We start from the raw sequence: 24269 nt of genomic DNA, 5'->3' as shown, positions 1-24269 counted from the left end.
TTCCTCCCCTCTCTTCCCGGGCGTCGCAGGCTTTCAGCACAGCCACCCAACGCCGGGCGCTCCAGAGAGCTGCAGAGGAACAGCTGATGAGATGCTCTCTGACGTAGAGCCACTTCTCCCCTGGGAACCCCAAGCGGGCACAGGGAGGGGCCAAAGTCGCCCTGAGGGTCCACACCCTGTCTGGAAAAACAGGGCCTCACGCTCGGGAGCTCTAGGGTGGCGATGAGCGTACAGCATTACTCCCAGAAAACACTAACCTCCCAGTGGATTAAAGGGGGCAAGGAGGACAGGGTCAAGGGACGCGATGGAGCCGTGTGGTTTCCGGATGGGAAAACCCCATCGTTTAGGCACCCTTCCGCACAAGTCACTTCCAAACCAGACAACTCTCGCGGACGGACGCTTCAGACAGGCGGTGGCTCCTACGCAAATGGCTCTGTCCCCGCGCCCTCGGTCCGCGGCGCGCGCAGCTGCGGTAGTCACTGCGCTTCCCCGCCCCCGCTCCTGGATGCCCCCCTTCCTCTCTCCGCCAGACCCGGAGCAGGAGCTCCGCCCCCAACGCGCCGCCCCAGGCACCCCCCCACTCCCCACCCCACGCCTTAAAAGCCGGTGCACACCGCTTCGCCGCGTCCCGGCCAGCTCACCTCTCTTCTCGTCTGCTACAGCCGCAGCCGCTCTCCCGGTCCTGGTCCCGGCACCATGAGCTTCGGCTCGGAGCACTACCTGGGCGCCGCCTCCTCCTACCGCAAGGTGTTCGGAGACGGCTCGCGCCTGTCCTCGCGCCTCTCCGGGGCCGGCGGCGCGGGTAGCTTCCGCTCGCAGTCGCTGTCCCGCTGCAATGTGGCCTCCTCGGCTGCCTGCTCCTCGGCCTCGTCGCTCGGCCTGGGCCTGGCCTACCGCCGGTCTCCGGCGTCCGACGGGCTGGACCTGAGTCAGGCGGCGGCGCGCACCAACGAGTACAAGATCATCCGCACTAACGAGAAGGAGCAGCTTCAGGGCCTCAACGACCGCTTCGCCATGTTCATCGAGAAGGTGCACCAGCTGGAGACGCAGAACCGCGCGCTCGAGGCCGAGCTGGCCGCGCTGCGGCAGCGCCACGCCGAGCCGTCGCGCCTCGGCGAGCTCTTCCAGCGCGAGCTGCGCGAGCTGCGCGCGCAGCTGGAGGAGGCGAGCTCGGCGCGCGCGCAGGCCCTGCTGGAGCGCGACGGGCTGGCGGAGGAGGTGCAGCGGCTACGGGCACGCTGCGAGGAGGAGAGCCGAGGGCGCGAAGGGGCCGAGCGCGCCTTGAAGGCGCAGCAGCGCGACGTGGACGGCGCCACGCTGGCCCGCTTGGATCTGGAGAAGAAGGTGGAGTCGCTGCTGGACGAGCTGGCCTTCGTGCGTCAGGTGCACGACGAGGAGGTGGCCGAGCTACTGGCCACGCTGCAGGCGTCGTCGCAGGCCGCGGCCGAGGTGGACGTGGCTGTGGCTAAACCAGACCTGAGTTCAGCGCTGAGGGAGATCCGCGCCCAGTATGAGTCCCTGGCCGCCAAGAACCTGCAGTCAGCTGAGGAGTGGTACAAGTCCAAGTTTGCCAACCTGAACGAGCAGGCGGCGCGCAGCACCGAGGCCATCCGGGCCAGCCGCGAGGAGATTCACGAGTACCGGCGCCAGCTGCAGGCACGCACCATCGAGATCGAGGGGCTGCGCGGGGCCAACGAGTCCTTGGAGAGGCAGATCCTGGAGCTGGAGGAGCGGCACAGTGCCGAGGTGGCCAGCTACCAGGTAAAGGTTGGAACGCTGCGTAGGGAGGGGAGTCCTGTTCTCTCCCGCGCATACTTCCCGCACAGTTGGGGCCCTAGAACCCAAGGGGAGGATAAGGGAGGGGACAGAAAGAGCCCCGCCTGGAGGCATTAGCAAACAAAAAGCCCTGGAGCCTCTCTCGCTAATTTTAGGGGCCTGGACGCCCTCTCTCCCTGCCCCTCACTTAACGTCCCTGTCCAAGCCCTTCTAACAAAGAAGCCCTCAAGCTTCTGTTCTTCGGAGTCTTAAAATCTACCTCATGCCTCCCTGTCAGCAAGTGGGCATAAACACGCTGGCGACCTGAAGAACAGCACCCACCCAAAGTAGGAGTGAGCCCAACGGGGGTGGGTCACAGCCTCTCCATGGCTGCTGGTGCTGTTTCCGCTGTCTGGCTTGTTTGATTGACTTTGAAAGGCTTTCTGTGCGCCCTGGAAATAGTTCTGCCCTTGGGTTGTGGGAAGAATGAGGGACTAAACTGGGAAGGGTTCTACCTCATTGTCTTGACTTTTGCCCTCAAAGGAGTAGAGATTGGGAGCCATCAAGATGAGTGATTGGGCTAGTAATAACCGCTCTGCTCTGTCCTCCCCCAACACACATACACGGTTCCCTCCTCGACCGAGTAATGTTACTTCTTTCTTAAGAAAGCTTTGCAGCCGTTAGCAAATGAGCGTGGTCGGTCGCTGTCCTCGGTGCTGATCTCTAGTTCTTCCCATCTCAGAATTTCCCTCCTGTCTCATGTCCCAGTTATGAGTCTCTAGGCAATTAACTGCTTTGATTTTTTTTTTTCTTCTGCAACACCAACACATCAGTCTTGGCTACCTGCAATCAAAAAGGTCACCTCGTGGACAGCATCAATTTTCACTTTCATGGATGGCTTAGCACTTAACAAAAACCACTTAATCTGCTCAGCAGCGGTGAAGTCCCACTGGAAAATGCCCATTTCCTTAACATTTTCCCGTCCTAAGTGCATGTGATAAATCACAGAGATGGGTTCATCTTTGTTATAGGTCACTTATTTTTTTCCGTCTTTGCCTGTCCTCTAAGCCCCTGTGAAGGTATCGATTGGCTCTTTCCTCCTTTTCTCTCCAAACAAAGGCCACTGCATCTTCAGTTTTACCACATAGAACATTCTGGGCTTATGACCACAAAGGACACAGAGGCAGGAGAGAAGTGTAGAAAAGAATCTAAATAGTGTGGTTCAGTTTCAAGGTGCAATAAAAATTCCATGGGATAGAATGCTAATAATTCGGAAACTTGCAATAATTCATTCTAGCCAAGATCAAAGTTTACATTTGATAAAATTAATGGGGTTTGGGAACATTAATAAAATACAATCAAGAAAAGAGTGAAACCTCAAAATGCTATTTGAGTCTGGAGCTACTGATGTGCAGTATTTGCTGTTCATTAAATTACTCCCTTTGATAAAGGAAGGAAGCTTGCTTAGACCATTTGTTTTGGTGTTTGGAATTATAGTAATATTCAAATACTTCTATTCCACTTCAATATCTGTAACTTGAACTTTTCACTATGTGGCCTAGGTCCCAGATGGCCTGAACTAATCACATTTAGTTAATTGAGACTTCATGTTTTCTTCTAGAAGCTTCAAAGGATGAGTTAGGTGGCCTTCTGGAGGGCTAGCCCAGTATTTCTCTAAAAAGGATAACTTACCCACAACTGCCATCTGAATTGGGCTTTGCCATGTCCTCTGTTTGCTCATTATAGCCCCGGTATTCTGAGAGGTAGTGACAGTATTGTCTGGCTTGTTTTGTTTGCTTTAAAAGGCTTTCAGTGTTAGACAATAGTAGGGTCATGGAGATGCAGTCTGCAGAAAACAAAAAACAACAGAAACTGCAGCTTCTGCAGCTCTGCAGTGCTGCCCCTGTCAGCTTTAGCCTCAGAGCCTCAGTGGACCTGCTCTGAATGGAAGAGAAGATCAGACAACATATATACATATATATGTATATATATGTGTATATATATATATGTGTGTGTGTATATATATGTGTGTGTATGTGTGTGTGTATATATATATATCCTACCTACCTCTTAGGACCTAAGGATGAGGTGGGGCTCACATCTTCACCTGGGGATCCTGAAGTCCTGAAGCCACAAGGGAGTCACTGGGCTATTCTCTGTAACAGCCTTAGCAGTGCTGACTAAGATGAAACGCCTCCTCCACAGTGAGATTCAGCCATTGTTTTCTTGCCCTCTAACCCCATCCCCCTCCCCTTTCACTGCAGTAATGGAGGCTGTTCTTTCTTCTGCTTCAGAGGTTAGTGGTAGGCTCATCTTCCTTTGCAAGTTTGCCACCCTCTTAGAGGCAGAGGAAAGCCCCATTAAAGTCATGTTTTCCCTGCTCCTGAGAGCTAACAGCCTATTTGAGGAAAGAAAGCTTATCACACTTTTGAAAGGGTGATGAATGATTCAAGATGACATAGTAAGTATACAGTGGTGTATGAGAGAGCCTGAATCAGGTAACAGGAAAAATTATGAGGAGTTAGGGCTGTTGTCCTCAGAAGCCAAACAGAGCCACCCTCTTTAGCTGAAGGCTTTCCATTTCTGACACAGGGTGATTCTGGTTCCTGGATAGCTGCTTCACCACCATTAGAGTCCTTGCTCTGCCAAAGATGTCTAAGGACATTTTGGCAGGGTACTGGGGGCCCTGGCCCTATACTATGGTCAGTCTTGGAAAGCTGAAGCTTTCCTTGAAAGACCTTGCTGAACAATCAAGATCACACCATTAGTTAATGCTCTCCAGGGAGACGAGCCAAGTCTGCCCTCCTCTCTCCAGTATGAGATTGGAATGCAGCCTAATTAAATAGGAGGAAGGGGCTGACCCCTTGGAGATTGGGGGTGTCAGTGGCTGAGTAAAAATCTATAGCTTGATAGATCCATTTCTGAAATTAGAATTCAAGAAAAAAGCTTCATTTGGTCCCTCTCTCTCTTTTTTTTTTTTCAACTCATCCATGTGCTTTTTGCTTTCTTTTGTTCTGTTTTTGCCCCCTCTACCTCACTGTATTATTGTCACCTGGGCCATCCTGATAGAGCCTTTACAGAAAAAAAAAAAAAAAAAAAAACTAGTGGTTCCTAAACCCATTGACCCACGAAGGTTACTTGGGCGCTTAACAGAAAGATTCTCAGGCCCACTCCCAAAGATATGGATTCAGCAGTTTGCAGGTGGGGCCCAGGAATATGCAATTTCGATAAAAGCTCCATCATTCCTCAGACTGATTTGGGTGTGCATTGACTTAAATCACATTTCCCAGTGTAAACCAGCCTATAGAAATACATATAATGCAACATTTTAAAGTATGGTAGGAAAAAATAAAGGGGGGGGATGAAGCAAAGACAGGAGCTAGAAAAGGCAGCACAGTGACCTGTGAGTGTACCATATATAGAATTCCTCTCTCCCCACCTTCATTTATCAGGCAGAGCAGTAATTCTGAACAGCCTCTTTCAATCAGTGAGTGCCGCACTCACTACTGCTCACCTGGCACCTGGCTGAGGGCCCCTCAAAGTGATGAAACCCACAGCACTGTCTGTTGTTCCTATGCTCCACTGCAGATGCTAGTGTGGCCAGTTCTCCCACTTTCCTCCCAGCCCGCATCCTTCCTTCCAGCCCTGAGGAAGATGCTCAGCACTTGGTTTAGCCCTTCCAGGAGAGACCCCCGCTGGAGCTGGGAGTGCCTCTCTCCCACTCCCTCAGGCTAATCCAGCAGTAGCTGCGTGGTTGGGGGAGGGAGCAGACTGCAGCGCTCTGCTCACATTTCGAGCTGGAGGCCATCTTTGGCAGGGCTTTTGAAGGGCAATGCAAGACAGCCTGATGTGGGGAAGAGAGCGCAAACAAGGAGACTGGGCATTGAGGAGCAGTGGTCAGCAGTCAGCACAGTTCCTTCTAACAGGAGCAGAGTCGTGCTTTTTGCCTACACGGATCCATAAAATAGACGTGTACAGAAAAGTTTAAGGAAATTTCATCTGTCTGGAACTCAGGTCCCCAACAACCTCTTATTCAGAAAACACAGCTGTGAAACAAAAATAATTTTTTAAAAAGGACCTAATTAACTGTCTGATAGACAAAATGTCTATCTCTAAATTACATATTGGGAAGTTGGCCCTTCTGCTGCCCCCAGCCTGTTTATTGTTAACTTTACATGATTCTAAAGTACTTTGCAGGGCTTCCCTGGTGGCGCAGTGGTTGAGAGTCCGCCTGCCGATGCAGGGGACGCAGGTTCGTGTCCCGGTCCGGGAAGATCCCACATGCCGCGGAGCGGCTGGGCCCGTGAGCCATGGCCGCTGAGCCTGCGCATCCCGAGCCTGTGCTCCACAACGGGAGAGGCCACATGAGTGAGAGGCCCGCATACTGCAAAAAAAAATAAAAATAAAATAAAGTACTTTGCTATTTGGATTTCAAGCCTGCAGCAAGATAAAGAAGAGGAACCACTGGAGTCAGGCATTGTCAAGAATGAGTAGAAAAAGATCAGTTAAATTTTCAGGACAAAGAAAACCAATACATAGCAAACACTAACTCAAACCCTGCTCTATGAATTGGGAGATTGGGATTGACATATATACACTACTATGTATAAAATAGATAACTAATAAGAACCTGCTGTATAAAAAATAATAAAATTTTTTAAAATTAAAAAAATTTTAAAAAAATACTGCTCTAAGGGGCCATTTAGGGTAGAAATAAACAGTCTGATATATCTTAGTTGACCTAAAAGATAAATCACATCACAGAATTATAGAAAAATAATTGATCATTATCTTAATCCTTAGTTGCTGAGAAAGGTTGCATTATGTTTAGTGTCCTAGGTAAGAGTACTACAAACCACTTTAGAAAGGTTTTTATTTAAAATTGTGATTTTAAAAAAATCTGTTACGGAGATGTACATCTTCATGAAAAACAAACAAAAAATAATAATCCGGTGCTTTAAGGGGTTTGCCTCCAACTCTCCAATATTAAAATTTTATTTTACGTTGTCTTCCTTAGTTTTCTAAAGGGTTGTAGGGAGGGCTCGTGATTAATTTGTCCATATCATTAAAAGGGTAGAGAGTCACATGGTATGATATTAACAATAATAAAAATAACTAACATTTATTGAGCATTCCTAGGTGCCAAATGCTGTTCTAATGCCTATTATCTAATTTAACAGATAATAGATTCATCACATAATAATGTGAGGTGCATCAAATTGGCATCCTAACTTGAGGATCTCAGAACACCTCAGAAAAGAATAACACTGTAATTTCCCATATACAGAAATGGAAGTTTCAAAGAAACTAAAATATTGAAAACTGACTGAGGTATGTTAGATGTTTGTGGCAGGGCAAGAAATGCAACCCAAAGATCCTGATGAAATCCTCTTTTTTTCCTCATATAACATTTCTCTTGCTCCTTTGCATAATGATTATACTCCCTCCCCTTTCTCCTTTTTCCTTCACCCTAGACTCTTTTCCCCCTTACCACAGTAATATTGATTCTCTTACCTCTAATGCGTCACTAGCAGACTTGCTTGTAGGCTAGTTTAACCTCAAATATAGCAACCATCCAGTAAAATTTCTTGGTAAAAATCCTTTTAAACTCTCATGATCTCTTAACACACTTTGGAATATTTTCATCACTGTCCAGTTTATTGTGTATTTTCCCCACTGCTTATCATCCCTTGCTCTGTACCCATCAGTTAATTGAGTTTCTTCTTTGTGGTATTCCTGTCAATATTTATAGAACAGGTAGGTGGTATGAATTTTTGTTCTTTCTGCAGATTCTCTTGATTTGGAAGTTTGTACCCACAATGTGTCAGTCCTGCCTTTCACCATCACTTCAACATCCCCACAAGGGAAGTTCAAAAGGTTCCTCAGCACTTACTTTCTTGAGGTTTCTGATATGTTTATTTGCATCACTACTTCATTAAAAATAACTCTCAGTCACTGTGCTCTTCATGTTGACAGAGTTGCAACTGAATTATATAAATTATTTGCTCAGAATAAGAAAAGAAATGCTTATGTAGCATCATTCATTCATTCAACAGTCATTCATTGAGCATCTACAGTGTGCAATGTGCTAGGCTGTGGGCTTCCAGGGGTGAACTAGACAGAAGGGGTCCAGGTTTCCATGTAAATTACATCCTGGTGCAATAGTTCTCTAATAGTGATTCACCCTCCTGGGGCCGTTTAGCAGTGTCTGGAGACATTGTTGATTATCACAACTGGGAGGCAGGGCATGTGCTACTGGCATCTAGTGGACAGAGGTCAGGGATGCTGCTAAAAATCCTACGTTCATAGGACAGCCCCCCACAACAAGAAATTACCCAGATAATGATAAGAGCTAAAAAGCAGAGTGGGGACTTCCCTGGTGGTGCAGTGGTTAAGAATCCACCTGCCAGTGCAGGGGACACGGGTTAGATCCCTGGTCCGGGAAGATCCCACATGCCGTGGAGCAACTAAGCCTGTGCACCACAACTACTGAGCATGCTTTCTAGAGCCCGCAAGCCACAACTACTGAGCCCACGTGCTACAACTACTGAAGCCCACACGCCTAGAGCCGGCGCTCCGCAACAAGAGAAGCCACCGCAATGAGAAGCCTGCACACCGCAACGAAGAGCAGCCCCCGCTTGCTGCAACTAGAGAAAGCCCGCGCGCAGCAACGAAGACCCAATGCAGCCAAAAATAAATAAATAAATCTATTTTTTAAATATAATAAATAAAAAGCAGAGTGGCCAGTTTCAAGTGGGGGCTTTTTTCTAATTTGTCTCCCCACTGCAGGTGCCTTTTTCTAATTTACACAAAGTTCCTTCATGGGCTAGCAGCTGCCCTGGTTTAAGGTGAAATCACGTGCTAGATCAGTGTGGAAAGGGTACTTAAACTGGAAGCTGAGGAAGACTTGTCTTAGTAAAGGGCATTTGAACTGAATCTAGTATGACATGAAGTCAGTCATGTGAAGACCCATGACAGAGCATTCCAAACAGAGGAAATAGCTAGCCTAAAGGGCCTGGGATAGCAATGAACTTGGTAAGTTTAAGGAGCAAAAGAGAAGGCCAGGGTAGCTGAAACACATTGAGCAAGGGGGAAAGTATAGGCTATGCTGAGGAGTTTGGACTTAATTCCAAAGCTGTTGGAGGGTTTTAGGAAGATGAGCAATAGGATCTACTGTGTTTTTAAAAGATCCTCTGGTTTCTCAAGAATCACAGATATAAAGCTATTTTTCTTCTGTGCCTGGGTTTGCACCTGGAGGAACTTAAAGCAAAAGTATTATATGAACTTAGTTTCTTTTTAAAAACATATATAATTTCAATCTGCCATTTGGATTAAAAAAAAATTCCTTGGAGTGTTTATGCTTCCTCCCTATCTGTCATGTAAAATGCTTCCAGTAAAGTGACTGAGTAGCAGACTTCCAGGAAACCATCAAAACAAATGGAGGCAGAGAAGACTTGCCATCCCCTCTGTGCTCTCCACAGTTGGAATTTTCTGAATCTAAGCTCCTAACCTGAGCCTTTGGTTTTGGAAAGTACATGTAACAACTGAGTGATTCAGCAGTAATACAACAAGCAAGGGAGGGACGGTAAGTAAGTAAAAAATAAATATTTCCCTGGTATTCAGTTTAGAACTGTGTGCTCCGTGGTAGAAATGTATCCAAATCTCCTGGGGACCTTTATGAAAAAATGCAGATGCTGGGACCCCACCCTAGAACAAATGAATCAGAATGTGGGCTGGGGGACAGGTCTGGATTTTTAATGTGTAGGCAGGGTTGAGAATCCTTGCTTTCTCCATCTCAGTCTCAGCCTCCATGAATGTCAGCTGGTTTGGCCTAAATATGTTGGACGTGCGTTGCTTTTCAGGATAACATTGGTCAGCTGGAGAATGATCTGAGGAACACCAAGAGTGAGATGGCCCGCCACCTTCGGGAATACCAGGACTTGCTCAATGTCAAAATGGCTCTTGATATTGAGATAGCAGCTTACAGGTATGTCACAGGGCATGCTCACCCAAGCAGATCCCATCACCTGGGGCATCTCTACCCAAATAAGTGGTTTTAGCCTCTCTGATTTCTGATGGGGGAGGGGGGGTTAAGGAAAGGCATCACAGGCTCCTTCCAGATGAGCTGACCCTTATGTCCCTCAACTTGGTTATATCCCAGCTCCACCTTACTAGGCCTGGAGTAGTCTACCTACCTCTGCAAGGATTTAAGGGGATAATGTGAGTGCACAGAGGTTGAAATAAAATCCATCAGACTGTAACTTAAAAAATAAGGTTCATGGGCTTCCCTGGTGGCGCAGTGGTTGAGAGTCCGCCTGCCAATGCAGGGGACACGGGTTCGTGCCCTGGTCCGGGAAGATCCCACATGCCGCGGAGCGGCTGGGCCTGTGAGCCATGGCCGCTGAGCCTGCGCGTCCGGAGCCTGTGCTCCGCAACGGGAGAGGCCACAACAGTGAGAGGCCCGCGTACCGCCAAAAAAAAAAAGAAAGAAAAAAAAAATAAGGTTCATGGGCTTCCCTGGTGGCGCAGTGGTTGAGAGTCCGCTTGCCGATGCAGGGAACGTGGGTTCGTGCCCCGGTCCAGGAAAATCCCACATGTCGCAGAGTGACTGGGCCCGTGAGCCATGGCCGCTGAGCCTGCACGTCCGGAGCCTGTGCTCCACAACGGGAGAGGCCACAGCAGCGAGAGGCCTGCGTACCACAAAAAAGTAAAAAATTAAAAATAAAAATTAAAAAAAATAAGGTTCATATAACATAGAAAGTCCCAATAGGTGAGGTATCCCCCTGGATTCCTACTCAAGCAATATGTAAATGAACATTTACCTCTAAAAACAATAAATACAGGGTGGGGGTCGTGGTGGTGTGATGCATTGGGAGATTGGGGTTGACATGTATACACTAATGTGTATAAAATAGGTAACTAATAAGAACCTGCTGTATAAAAAAATAAATAAAATAAAATTCTAAATAAATAAATAACAGCAGCTACTACTTTTTGAATGACTACTGTGTGCCAGGCACTATATTAGATACTGCATATAAATTATATAGGTATCAAGTCACATTAGTCCCATTTTGCAGATGAGAAAACTTGAACCACAGACTGTGCAACATGCTCAAAGTCACAGTGCTGGTAATGGAAGAGCTCAAACTCAACCCCAGATCTGTCTGAAAATTTTTTCTTTTTTTTCTTACACTATGTATACTACTTCAAAACAAAGCTCCAAGAGGAGTTGATAGCGTTTTGAGTTTCTGATTTTAAAAAATGATAAAAATTATTAGAGTTATGAGAAAAAAAGGTATTGGGGCCATGCTTTTATGATGCTGTTTAAGCCAGGCTGGGAAAAAGCTTGGTATCTGAAACAGTTTAATGCGCTGGTTTCTGTTATTGCTGATTCCATTTCCTTTGTACCCCTACACGTTGAAAAATATACAAATCTCAAGTTCAGGCTGATTAGGCAATTCCTTTGTGGACTTCTTACCTTCTTACCCCTGTTGCACTTAAGGTGTTAATTAGTAAAATTACTTCTCCTTAGAGCTTTGTAGACACTAAGTGCCAAAAATGGGTGTGATGAGACCAAGGGGAGTTGTAGGGGTTTTTTTTTAATGTATTTGCGAGTAGGATAGGTTTCCCCTTGACAGTGCGTTAAACGCAGCTTGTGCTAAAGATTTGTGAGTGTGTGTGTGTGTGTGAGTGTGTGTTTGAGTGTGTGTGTGCACGTGCCAGATAAAGTCCAGGTCTTTGAGCCTTGAAATTCAATATTTATTGGCCTCAATCTCATGAAGAAACTGCAAAATCTTTCTAATCTTTCTAAAATGAATAGAGGCTGGAGGGTTAAATTCTTTATAAGTTTCAAGTTGACTTCCTGAGAGTTTTTCTCTGTTGGATTTACAGGAAACTGCTGGAAGGCGAAGAGACACGTTTTAGCACCAGTGGATTAAGCATTTCAGGGCTGAATCTACTTCCCAATCCAAGTTATCTGCTCCCTCCTAGAATCCTCAGTTCTACCACCTCCAAAGTCTCATCCACTGGGCTGTCTCTTAAGAAAGAGGAGGAGGAAGAGGAGGCTTCTAAGGTAGCCATGAAGAAAACCTCCCAGATAGGGGAAAGTTTTGAAGAAATATTGGAGGAGACAGTGATATCTGCTAAGATAACCGAGAAATCAAATATAGAAGAAAACACCATTTCAAGCCAAAAAATATAATTCTGTTGCTTGAAAAAAGTTAATGCTTAAGAGGGGATAATATGCATTTGACTTGTTAAACAGCCTATTCCTGATCCAAGACACCTATCGCCACTATACAATGTCTTCAAGGCTTCAGTCTCATATTTAGCATTGAATACTTACTTTCTCTAATAAGAAAATCACACCTTAGATTGGAGCAAACCGCAGTCCTAGAGCAATCACAGAGGAGTTATCTAAGAATGCAGCTTTCTCACCTAAACCTTAGGCTTCACAGCAATAGATGATTCAGGTACAGAGGAAGTACAAACTAAGGTACTAAATCTATGATCATCATCATTTTGCTGTGAATTGAAATTAAATCCTATATTCACTCACCATACCCAGCCATTAACCAGCTATTTAATCTCACTCTAGATACCTAAAACATAAGGTCACTGCCAAAGATAAACCCGCGGTCCACACCTGACGCCACTCTGATAGAACTGTTTCACAAATGATAGGTGTTTGTTTAATGGACTCTTCCCTCCCATCTCCCCTCAATTCCGTATATCCTTTTCTTCCATTCAGAAAAAAAAAAAAAAAAAAGGCTAGTGTAGTATTTATCCCTTGGAAATACATTTCGGTTCTTCTCAAAAGAACTTACCCCCTTTAGCTCTCTCTGCTCAATAGTAGAATTAGATGCATGCTGACCATTTCTGTGATTTGTGTAGTGACTTCTACCTGTCCATTTCATGTCCTTCTATTGCTATAGTTTAAAAGAAATGGCAGTGATAAGTTTTATGGGTTGCCCCCAACAAATAAAATATTGAAAAAAGTCCCTAGATTTAAGGCTTTTAGCTTATTCACATCCATTTAATTAGGAAAAAGGAATACTTTATTGAGTGTAGCTTTTCACCTTAACTTTAGAAGCAGTCATAGTTAATCCCAAACTGTGATTAAGCTGACCTTAGATTTAGTAGTATAAGCTAGAAGAGGTATTTGTATGAAGGGGAAAAGCCAAGGTCTCATTTATCTGTGGCAGTTCATTTGTGGTGATAGAGAATTAGGTGTTTCATGCCTTTACCCTTAGACAGAATCCACATATTCCCCTTCCCACTAGTCTAGGTCCTAAGGAGGCCTTGTTTTCACTCTTATGCCTTTTAAGAGTGCTAAGTATAGATTATGTTATCACCAGGACACAATGCTCCTGCCCAAAAGTAAAAGAAGTCACTTCTGATCAATCAATACCACCAGCAAGTGTAAAAAAGAAAGATTTCTCTTTTCTAAAAGAGTCTTGCCCAGTTTTCCCACTGCTGCATGGTTAGTAGGGTCTCCCTTCCCTTCTGGAGACGAAGAGATACTCAGACCAGAGAAGGGGCACACGTGCTCCTACTCACATGCTAGGAAGTAGATTCTGGAGAGTCCAGTTTTCATCTGCCCAGCTGTGTAGAAGCTGCATTGCCCAGTCTTCCATGTGTGCCAAGTTTGATGCAGAATTAATTCTCTGTTGGAGTCACTTCCACCAGATCTAAAGAGTTGCTATATCTCTGTCACACATCTCCATTAGGAACTCTGTGGTGAAAAGGACATGATGCTTTTACTGAACTTTCTCATCCTAGCACATGCTTCAGTCGTTCAAGGAACTTGAAAGAATACTTTTCTCTTCTTCCTTTCCCTTACTCCACCCCATCTTTACTCCCCACACTTACTGTAAAATGTTAGTAAAATGAGAATTAAAAGTCACATGAATCCCACCAACATAACTTGTGTTTCGTGGTTTCTGCCGCTTTAACTGAGAGAAGCATTGTTTTGGTTCAGTGAGACAGGTGTACCCCCAAGTCATTCAGAAATCATATGTTGTCTGTTTCCTGCATCCACATTTAGTTTCGTTTCATGTTCTTTTGTTTGTTTGTTTTTTGTTTTTCCCTGCCAAGGCCTTCGGGCAGTCTGCAGACTGTCTGGTCTGAAACACATAATGCACTAAGTGGACAGTTCATGGCAGGAAGTGGGGAAATCAAATCAATCAAATGATGAAAGACAGTGTATTCCGTACCTGGATAATAATGTTTTTTGAATTTTATATATTTTTAAACAGCAGGTTCTTATTAGTGATCTATTTTATACATATTAGTGTATACATGTCAATCCCAATCTCCAAGTTCATCCCACCACCACCACCACCACCCGCTTTCCCCCCTTGGTGTACATACGTTTGTTCTCTACATGTCTCTATTTCTGCCTTACAAACCGGTTCATCTGTAGCATTTTTCTAGATTCCTCATATATGCATTAATATACAATATTTGTTTTTCTCTTTCTGACTTACTTCACTCTGTATGACAATCTCTAAGTCCATCCACATCTCTACAAATAACCTAATTTCATTCCTTTTTTATGGCTGAGTAATATTCCACTGTATATATGTACCACATCTTCTTTATACATTGGTCTGTTGATGGGCATTTAGGTTGCTTCCATGACCTGGCTATTGTAAATATTGCTGCAATGAACATTGAGGTGCATGTGTCTTTTTGAATTATGGTTTTCTCTGGGTATATGCCCAGTAGTGGGATTGCTGGGTCATATGGTAATTCTATTTTTAGTTTTTTAAGCAACTTCCATACTGTTCTCCATAGTGGCTGTATCAATTTACATTCCCACCAACAGTGCAAGAGGGTTCTCTTTTCCCCACACCCTCTCCAGCATTTGTTGTTTGTAGATTTGCTGATAATGCCATTCTAACTGGTGTGAGGTAATACCTCATTGTAGTTTTGATTTGCTTTTCTATAATAATTAGTGATGTTGAGCAGCTTTTCATGTGCTTCTTTGCCATCTGTATGTCTTCTTTGGAGAAATGTCTATTTATGTCTTCTGCCCATTTTCTGACTGGGTTGTTTGTTTTTTTTAATATTGAGCTGCATGACCTGTTTATGTATTTTGGAGATTAATCCTTTGTCCGTTGATTCATTTGCAAATATTTTCTCCCATTCTGAGGGTTGTCTTTTCAGCTTGTTTATAGTTTCCTTTGCTGTGCAAAAGCTTTTAAGTTTCATTAGGTCCCATTTGTTTATTTTTGTTTTTATTTCCATTACTCTAGGAGGTGTGTCCAAAAAAGATCTTGCTGTGATTTATGTCAAAGAGTGTTCTCCCTTTGTTTTCCTCTAAGAGTTTTATAATGTACAGTCTTATACTTAGGTCTCTAATCCATTTTGAGTTTATTTTTGAGAGTATGGTGTTAGGGAGTGTTCTAATTTCATTCTTTAACATGTAGCTGTCCAGTTTTCCCAGCACCACTTATTGAAGAGACTGTCTTTTCTCCATTGTATATCCTTGCCTCCTTTGTCATAGATTAGTTGACCATAGGTGCGTGGGTTTATCTCTGGGCTTTCTATCCTGTTCTATTGATCTATATTTCTGTTTTTGTGCCAGTACCATATTGTCTTGATTACTATGGCTTTGTAGTATAGTCTGAAGTCAGGAAGTCTATTCCTCCAGCTCCATTTTTTCCCCTCAAGATTGCTTTAGATATTTGGGGTCTTTTGTGTCTCCATACAAATTTTAAGATTTTTTGTTCTAGTTTTGTAAAAAATGCCATTGGTAATTTGATAGGGATTGCAGTGAATCTGTAGATTGCTTTGGGTAGTATAGTCATTTTCACAATATTGATTCTTCCAATCCAAGAACATGGTATATCTCTCCATCTGTTTCTGTCATTTTGATTTCTTTCATCAGTGTCTTGTAGTTTTCTGAGTACAGGTCTTTGACCTCCTTAGGTAGGTTTCTTCCTAGGTATTTTATTCTTTTTGTTGCAATGGTGAATGGGGTTGTTTCCTTAATTTCTCTTTCTGATCTTTTGTTGTTAGTGTATAGGAATGCAAGAGATTTCTGTGCATTAATTTTGTATCCTGCAACTTTACCAAATTCATTAATTAGCTCTAGTAGTTTTCTGGGGGCATCTTTAGGATTCTCTATGTATAGTATCATATCATCTGCAAACAGTGACAGTTTTACGTCTTCTTTTCCAATTTGTATTCCTTTTATTTCTTTTCTTCTCTGATTGCCATGGCTAGGACTTCCAAAACTATGTTGAATAAGAGTGGCAAGAGCAGACATCCTTGTCTTATTCCTGATCTTAGAGGAAATGCTTTCAGTTTTGCACCATTGAGAATGATGTTTGCTGTGGGTTTGTTGTATATGGCCTTTATTATGTTGAGGTAGGTTCCCTCTATGCCCACTTTCTGGAGAGTTTTTAGTCACAAATGGGTGTTGAATTTTGTCAAAAGCTTTTTTTGCATCTATTGAGATGATCATGTGGTTTTTATTCTTTTTTTTTTCCTTTCTTTTTGCGGTATGCAGGCCTCTTACTGCTGTGGCCTCCCCCGCCGTGGAGCATAGGCTCTGGATGCACAGGCCCAGCAGCCACAGCTCACGGGCCCAGCTGCTCTACAGCATGTAGGATCCTCCCGGACCAGGGCACGAACCCGTGTCCCCTGCACCGACAGGCGGACTCCCAACCACTGTGCCACCAGGGAAGCCTGGTTTTTATTCTTCAATTTGTTATTATGGTGTATCACGTTGATTGATTTGCATGTATTGAAGAATCCTTGCATCCCTGGGATAAATCCCACTTGATCATGGTTTATGATCCTTTTAATGTGTTGTTGGATTCTGTTTGCTAATATTTTGTTGAGGATTTTTGCATCTATATTCATCAGTGATATTGGTCTGTAATTTTCTTTTTTTGTGTGTAGTATCTTTGTCTGGTTTTGGTATCAGGGTGATGGTGGCCTTGTAGAATGAGTTTGGGAGTGTTCCTTCCTCGTAAATTTTTTGGAAGAGTTTGAGAAGGATGGGTGGTAGCGCTTCTCTAAATATTTGATAGAATTCACCTGTAAAGCCATCTGGACCTGGACTTTTGTTTGCTGGAAGATATTTAATCACCGTTTCAATTGCATTACTTGTGATTGGTCTGTTCATATTTTCCATTTCTTCCTGGTTCAGTCTTGGAACGTTATACCTTTCTAAGAATTTGTCCATTTCTTCCAGGTTGTCCATTTTATTGGCATAGAGTTGCTTGTAGTAATCTCCTATAATGCTTTGTATTTCTGCAGTGTCCATTGTAACTTCTTCTTTTTCTTTTCTAATTTTATTGATTTGAGTCTTCTCCCTCTTTTTCTTGATGAGTCTGGCTAAACGTTTATATCAATTTTGTTTATATTCCCAAAGAACCAGCTTTTACTTTTATTGATCTTTGTTATTGTTTTCTTTGTTTCTATTTCATTTATTTCTGCTCTGACCGTTATGATTTCTTTCCTTCTACTAACTTTGGATTTTGTTTGTTCTTCTTTCTCTAGTTCCTTTAGGTGTGAGGTTAGATTGTTTATCTGAGAGTTTTCTTGTTTCTTGAGGTAGGATTGTATTGCTATAAACTTCCCTCTTAGAACTGCTTTTGCTGCATCCCATAGGTTTTGGATAATTGTATTTTCGTTGTCATTTGTCTCTACGTATTTTTTGATTTCCTCTTTGATTTCTTCAGTGATCTCATGATTATTTAGTAACGTATTGTTTAGCTTCCATGTGTTTGTGTTTTTTACGGGTTTTTTTCCCGTAATTTATTTCTAATCTCATAGCGTTGTGGTCAGAAAAGATGCTTGATATGATTTCACTTTTCTTAATTTTACCGAGGCTTGATTTGTGACCCAAGATGTGATCTATCTGGGAGAACATTCCATGTGCACTTGAGAAGAAAGTGTAATCTGCTATTTTTGGATGTAATGTCCTATAAATATCAATTAAATCTATCTGGTCTATTGTGTCATTTAAAGATTGCGTTTCCTTACTAATTTTCTGTCTGGATGATCTGTCCATTAAGTGAGGTGATAAAGTCCCCCACTATTATTGTGTTCCTGTTGGTTTCCTCTTTTATATTTATAATTGTTATATCTTCTACTTGGATTGATCCCTTGATCATTATGTAGTGACCTTCCTTTTCTCTTGTAACAGTCTTTATTTTAAAGTCTATTTTTTCTGTTATGAGTATTGCTACTCCAGCTTTTTTTTTTTTGCGGTATGCGGGCCTCTCACTGTTGTGGCCTCTCCCATTGTGGAGCACAGGCTCCAGATGTGCAGGCTCAGTGGCCATGGCTCACGGGCCCAGCTGTTCCGCGGCATGTGGGATCTTCCTGGACTGGAGCATGAACCCGTGTCCCCTGCATCGGCAGGTGGACTCTCAACCACTGCGCTACCAGGGAAGCCCTCCAGCTTTCTTTTGATTTCCATTTGCATGGAATATCTTTTTCCATCCCCTCACTTTCAGTCTGTATGTGTCCCTAGGTCTGAAGTGGGTCTCTTGTAGACAGCATATATATGGGCCTTGTTTTTGTATGCATTCATCAAGCCTCTGTCTTTTGGTTGGAGCATTTAATCCATTCACATTTAAGGTAATTATCAATATGCATGTTCCTATTACCATTTTCTTAATAGTTTTGGATTTGTTTTTGTAGGTCCTTTTCTCCTCCGGTTGTTTTGCACTTAGAGAAGTTCCTTTAGCATTTGTTGTAGAGCTGGTTTGGTGGTGCTGAATTCTCTTAGCTTTTTCTTGTCTGTAAAGCTTTTGATTTCTCCATCAAATCTGAATGAGATCCTTGCCGGGTAGAGTCATCTTGGTTGTAGTTTCTTCCCTTTCATCACTTTAAATATATCATGCCACTCCCTTCTGCTTGTAGAGTGTCTGCTGAGAAATTAGCTGTTAACCTTATGGGAGTTCCCTTGTATGTTATTGGTGGTTTTTCCCTTGTTGCTTTTAACAATTTTTCTGTCTTTGATTTTTGTCAATTTGATTTCTGTGTGTCTCGGTGTGTTTCTCCTTGGGTTTATCCTGCCTGGGACTCTCTGTGCTTCCTGGACTTGGGTGGCTATTTCCTTTCCCATGTTAGAGAAGTTTTCAACTATCTCTTCAAATATTTTCTCTGGTCCTTTCTCTCTCTCTTCTCCTTCTGGGACCCCTATAATGTGAATGCTGTTGCTTTTAACGTTGTCCCAGAGGTCTCAGGCTGTCTTCATTTCTTTTCATTCTTTTTTCTTTATTCTGTTCTGCAGCAGTGAATTCCACCATTCTGTCTTCCAGGTCACTTATCCATTCTTCTGCCTCAATTATTCTGCTATAGATTCCTCCTAGTGTATTTTTCATTTCAGTTATTATATTGTTCATCTCTGTTTGTTTGTTCTTTAATTCTTCTAGGTCTTTGTTAAACATTTCTTGCATCTTCTCGATCTTTGCCTCCATTCTTTTTCCAAGGTCCTGGATCATCTTCACTATCATTATTCTGAATTCTTTTTCTGGAAGATTGCCTATCTCCACTTCATTTAATTGTTTTTCTGGGGTTTTATCTTGTTCCTTCATGTGGTACATTGTCCTCTGCCTTTTCATTTTGTCTATTTTTCTGTGAATGTGGTTTTCATTCCACAGGCTGCAGGATTGTAGTTCTTCTTGCTTCTGCTGTTTGCCCTCTGGTGGATGCGGCTATCTAAGAGGCTTGTGGAAGCTTCCTGATGGGAGGGACTGGTGGTGGGTAGAGCTGGGTGTTGCTCTGGTGGGCAGAGCTCAGTAAAACTTTAATCCACTTGTCTGCTGATGGGTGGGGCTGAGTTCCCTCCCTGTTGGTTGTTTGGCCTGAGGTTACCCAGCACTGGAGGCTACCAGTGCTTTGGTGGGGCTAATGGCAGACTCTAGGAGGGCTCGTGCCAAGGAGCACCTCCCAGAACTTCTGCCACCAGTGTCCCTCTCCCCACAGTGAGCCACAGCCACTCCCTGCCTCTGCAGGAAACCCTCCAACACTAGCAGGTAGGTCTGGCTCCATCTCCTATGGGGTCACAGCTCCTCCCTGGGTCCTCATGCACACACCACTCTGTGCTTGCCCTCCAAGAGTGGAGTCTCAGTTTCCCCCAGTCCTGTTGAAGTCCTGCAATCAAATCCTACCAGGCTTCAAAGTCTGGTTCTCTGAGAATTCCTCCTCCTGTTGCTGGACCCCCAGGTTGGGAAGCCTGACATGGGGCTCAGAACCTTAACTCCAGTGGGTGGACTTCTGTGGTATAATTGTTCTCCAGTTTGTGAGTCACCCACCCAGCAGTCATGGGATTTGATTTTATTGTGATTGCACCCCTCCTACCATCTCATTGCAGCCTCTCCTTTGTCTTTGGATGTGGGTATCTTTCTTGGTGAGTTCCAGTGTCTTCCTGTAGATGACTGCCCAGCAGTTAGTTGTGATTCCGTTGCTCTCACAAGAGGGAGTGAGCACATGTCCTTCTACTCTGCCACCTTGAACCAATCGCGTTCTGGATAATAATTTAACTAGCTTAACTTGGTGAAGATTTCTGAGAATGAACTGGCAGAAGGCACATGATAAAAAGTTCTTCAAAATGATAAGAATCTTTTCCTTCTTTGAAAATGAGGCTATACTTCTGCAGAACCGAGATGTCTAGGTAGAACCTGGGCAGCAGTCATAGAATTTTCCTCTATTATAATGATTCTTAACTTTTTGGGGATTAAACACTCCTTGGAGAAAGCTATGGATCCTCTTCCCAAAAAAGAATACACACACAAAACTGTAAAGATCAAGGGGCTTGTGACTCCTTTAGGATTATCTATTTGGGGTATCCAGGAGTCCATGGATGCCAAGTTGAGATTCCCTAATACCATTCCAGGTTCCAGGATGGAGACTGCAAATGAGGGGATATATGGATGCAATTCACAGCTGGTGCTAGTGGTTGAAGCTGGAGCTTGCTGAATCCTGAACAATACTGTCATTCTTAGTCCATCTGGCTAAGGGCAGTTTCATGTCACTTGAAGATACATTAGTGGTACTGTTCATGAAAAAAGATGTTAATTGCACACTAACAATGAGAGTTTTGTAGTAATCAAAACATCTTTCAGGGCCTATTAAGGAACAACAGTCTCATCAATACACAGGTTTGTAATATAGATGTTGGTTGCCCCTTCTAAGAATAGTACTAGATGGTTAATGGATCCTTCTCTATGCAAGACCAGAGTCCTTTCATTAATTTATATAATTTCTGGCTCTGACTCATTTGTATTCTCCTCTTTTCAGTGAGTTGCCACTAATTGCCATGAACTCGTTTATAAAAGAAAGACATTAAAAGCATATTACGGGGGACTTCCCTGGTGGCGCAGTGGTTAAGAATCCACCTGCCAATGTAGGGGACATAGGCTCAAGCCCTGGTCCGGGAAGATCCAACATGCCACAGAGCAACTAAGCCTGTGTGCCACAACTACTGAGCCTGCGCTCTAGAGCCTGTGAACCACAACTACTGAGTCCTCGTGCCACAACTACTGAAGCCTGCGCACCTAGAGCCTGTGCTCCGCAACAAGGGAAGCCACCACAATGAGAAGCCCGTGCACCGCAACAAAGAGTAGCCCCTGCTCTCCGTAACTAGAGAAAGCCCGCCCGCAGCAACAGACCCAACACAGCCAAAAAAAAAAGTGTATTTGTAAAAAAGGAAAGAAAGAAAGAATGGCAGAAGTAACACTGTGATTTTTTAAAAAAGCATATTATGGAGTTGATAAATTATTAAATCAGAACAATGATAGTAACAGGGAAACATGGTGTTCAGACTCATAAGTCAGGGAGGAGAAGGAAAGGGAAGCAGCAACATCAACTGTTATGATGGAACAGGACAACAAAGTGAGTCTGTGAGATTGTGGGGAAGCCTGTCCATAAAGCACTTTAATGATCTCCAATATGACTTTCAGAGTCACTAGGCAATGTGATCCTCTGCATCCTGAGATGTATTAATAACAGCTATTATTTATTCAGTACCTACTTACTATGTACCAGCCACTGTACTAGGCAGTAAAGATAGAATGATCTCATTTAAGCCTCACAACCCTCATTAGGTGTAGTATTTGTATACCCATTTGACAAATGAAGGACTAGATCCTTGGAATGACAAGACTAAAACCCTTGTCTGATGCCACATAGTGAGTAACAGAGCTGGGAGTTGAACCCTGGTCTTCTGACTCTACAATGCTTGCTTTTCTTTCCTTCGTTGTCTTTCTATGTAAAAGAAAGTCCACTCACTTGAGGGAATAAAAATCTTTCTTTTTATCTTCTTTTTCACCCCTTCCTCACCAGGTTTCACTTAAGGTTTCTCTGCCCCAGAAATCCTTGGCAACACCAAGTCCCAAAGGCAAACTGCTACACTTTGCAGACTTCCTGAGCCTACTGCCTTCCTGTATTGCAGTAAAGTGGTGGCAGACCAAAACTGGGCTCTGGGCCCATCCAATCATGAGTCTCCTCTTGCTCCTGCTAAAATTTATATAGAATTGGGGGCTATTTACCTATTTTTTAAAAAGGAGTTTTAAAAAATAATTTAAAGGACTTCTGTAGCTCAGTATCAAAGAGCCTGGAAATAAGGGAATATTACAGAAGGGACCACTCCTCAAGGGGTAATAAATTCAGGATACTTATAATTCATTTTAATGTACTGGCTGAAGAGGGGGGCAAGATTTGAACAACAGTCTGGAAGCTAGAGTCCAAATTTTACCTCCAGAGATAATGCAAATTACACAAAGTCCTGGGGATTAACTTCTAGAACTTACCTGTGAACATAAGCAGGGAGCCCAGAACCACCATTCATGGATCTAAAGGCAAACGTGAGACAGTTTTTGAAATGTATTTAAAATCCATCAGACTGGAAGCACATTGGTAGTTGCTAGGCCTGGAAAAAGGGGGTATAGGGATGGGGTTTTACTGTTGAATGATGGGAATGTTTTGGAACTAGATAGAGGTGGTAGCTACACAACATTGCGAATGTACTAAATGCCACCGAATTATTCACTCTAAAATGATTAATTTTATGTCATGTAAATTCACCTCAATTTTAAAAGTCCATTGATAGACGATTTATGAAACTATCAGAAAAATATAATTATGAAGTCTACCATACCTTCTGCTCCAGCTGAGACCATTATGTACAGCCACCTGGGTCAATCCAGTTAGAAGCAATTCCATTAGGACAACATAAGCCAGATCTAATAAGAGTAGTATTGATTTCAAAACAGAGCCCGGAGAAAAACCCAGAAATCTCCCTGGATGTAAACGAAAGAAAGAAAAGCTAGAAATGTTGCTTGCTTATGAGTGGTGATCACTGATTTCCAACTAGTTTTATTTTTATTATTATATCGTCAGAATCTCTAAGTTGCTTTTACACAACATCTAAATCATGAGAATACATTTTGTTTCTTAGAACCAAATAAATTGGTATACCTGAAAGCACAGTACTAATTTAAAATGGAAATAACTGAGGGGAGCTTTGCAGGATCTTAAAACAGAGCTCCTATGTGAAATTTTATTTTTCTTTATAGACAATACATTACTGGCTTTGCTGCATATTCAGATTTAATGTACAGGTTAGACTGATGTTACCCATGCCTTTTGCTATTTTCAAATATCTCACATGGCTATGCCATTTGCAGATGGGGTGAGTGCTGCTGAATCCGGCCAAACAAAGGACTGTTTTTATTACATTACCAACCCCTGCCAAATATACTTAAAGGGAGAAATGAATGGTTACTATGTAGATCAAAAGGCTTCTCTACTCCTCTGTCCATCTCCTAGAAGATGACTTTGTTGCCCTCATGTTTTATGCTATTTCACAAGCTTACTAGGTGGGGGTAGGGATGAGCTAAAATTTATAAATTATTTGTTTCAATCCCTTGAAATAGACACACACATCCACACACCCCAGGATTGTCATAAAACAGTGAGTCACACCACAGATATCTGAAGAATTATGTTTCTATAGTTCTTCAGTGTTTCTGAATAAAATAAAATAGAGAAAGCTCAGGCTACAAAGAAAAATGAAGATTGATCTTGGAAGGGTCTCCAGGCTCCCTTCCTCACTGATGAATTACTGTAGGTCACCACATGGCTACTCTCTCCCCTGATAAGACAAGTGGTCTCTGTTCCGAGACATTTCATTCCAGTTTTATCACGTTCTTCTAGGGGTTAGAGAATGCTCAGCAGAGTGTAACCAAAATCATTAATATGAGGGCTGGAATTTTGGAATACAATCAGTAGCAGGTCTAGTTAATTGCTGATATTACGCAGGGCAAAAAAAGCATTTTTCCTTAGAAGGGCTTATTGAAACAAATTTAACTCAGATTTATCTGCTATGCCATAAGCATGAATAAATGAAAGGGGTAACTTCCATCTCCCATGATTTCCTGGCATAAGGATTCATACATGACATACAGAATTCCTGATGTCCTTCGGGGCTAGACAATCTTTTACCTTTATCTTAAGCCAGATGTAAGCTCAGCAAAAGGAAC

General features: G+C 43.2%; 2 protein-coding genes and 1 long non-coding RNA gene across 9 annotated transcripts in view; 2 read left to right on the top strand and 1 right to left on the bottom strand.

Annotated features, from left to right (window-relative positions):
• NT5C2 (5'-nucleotidase, cytosolic II) overlaps positions 1-1193 on the bottom strand; it is a 151488-nt gene extending 150295 nt beyond the window's left edge. The window contains exon 1 of one of the 7 annotated variants that reach the window (XM_067024760.1): positions 642-1193. The gene's annotated coding sequence lies outside the window, so the exon portion shown is untranslated. The remainder of the gene's footprint in view (positions 1-641) is intronic. The other 6 variants (XM_067024769.1, XM_067024766.1, XM_059054111.2 and 3 more) reach the window with 6 other exon arrangements.
• Positions 533-13683, top strand: INA (internexin neuronal intermediate filament protein alpha). Its single transcript, XM_059054120.2, has 3 exons — positions 533-1761; positions 9618-9742; positions 11650-13683. Exons 1-3 carry the CDS (start codon positions 697-699, stop codon positions 11957-11959), a joined length of 1500 nt encoding a protein of 499 aa, XP_058910103.1. The 5' UTR covers positions 533-696; the 3' UTR covers positions 11960-13683.
• Positions 13684-19317: 5634 nt separating this feature from the next.
• LOC136793510 (uncharacterized) lies at positions 19318-22044 on the top strand. The gene is made up of 2 exons (XR_010838840.1): positions 19318-19763; positions 21028-22044. It is a non-coding gene; the product is annotated as an uncharacterized lncRNA (long non-coding RNA).
• Positions 22045-24269: the final 2225 nt, after the last annotated feature.

Source organism: Kogia breviceps, chromosome 2 (assembly GCF_026419965.1).
Source record: "Kogia breviceps isolate mKogBre1 chromosome 2, mKogBre1 haplotype 1, whole genome shotgun sequence".
In the NCBI taxonomy this organism is placed as follows: domain Eukaryota; kingdom Metazoa; phylum Chordata; class Mammalia; order Artiodactyla; family Physeteridae; genus Kogia; species Kogia breviceps.
Note: the sequence above shows the minus strand (reverse complement) of the source record. Positions and strands in the feature narration are given on the sequence as shown.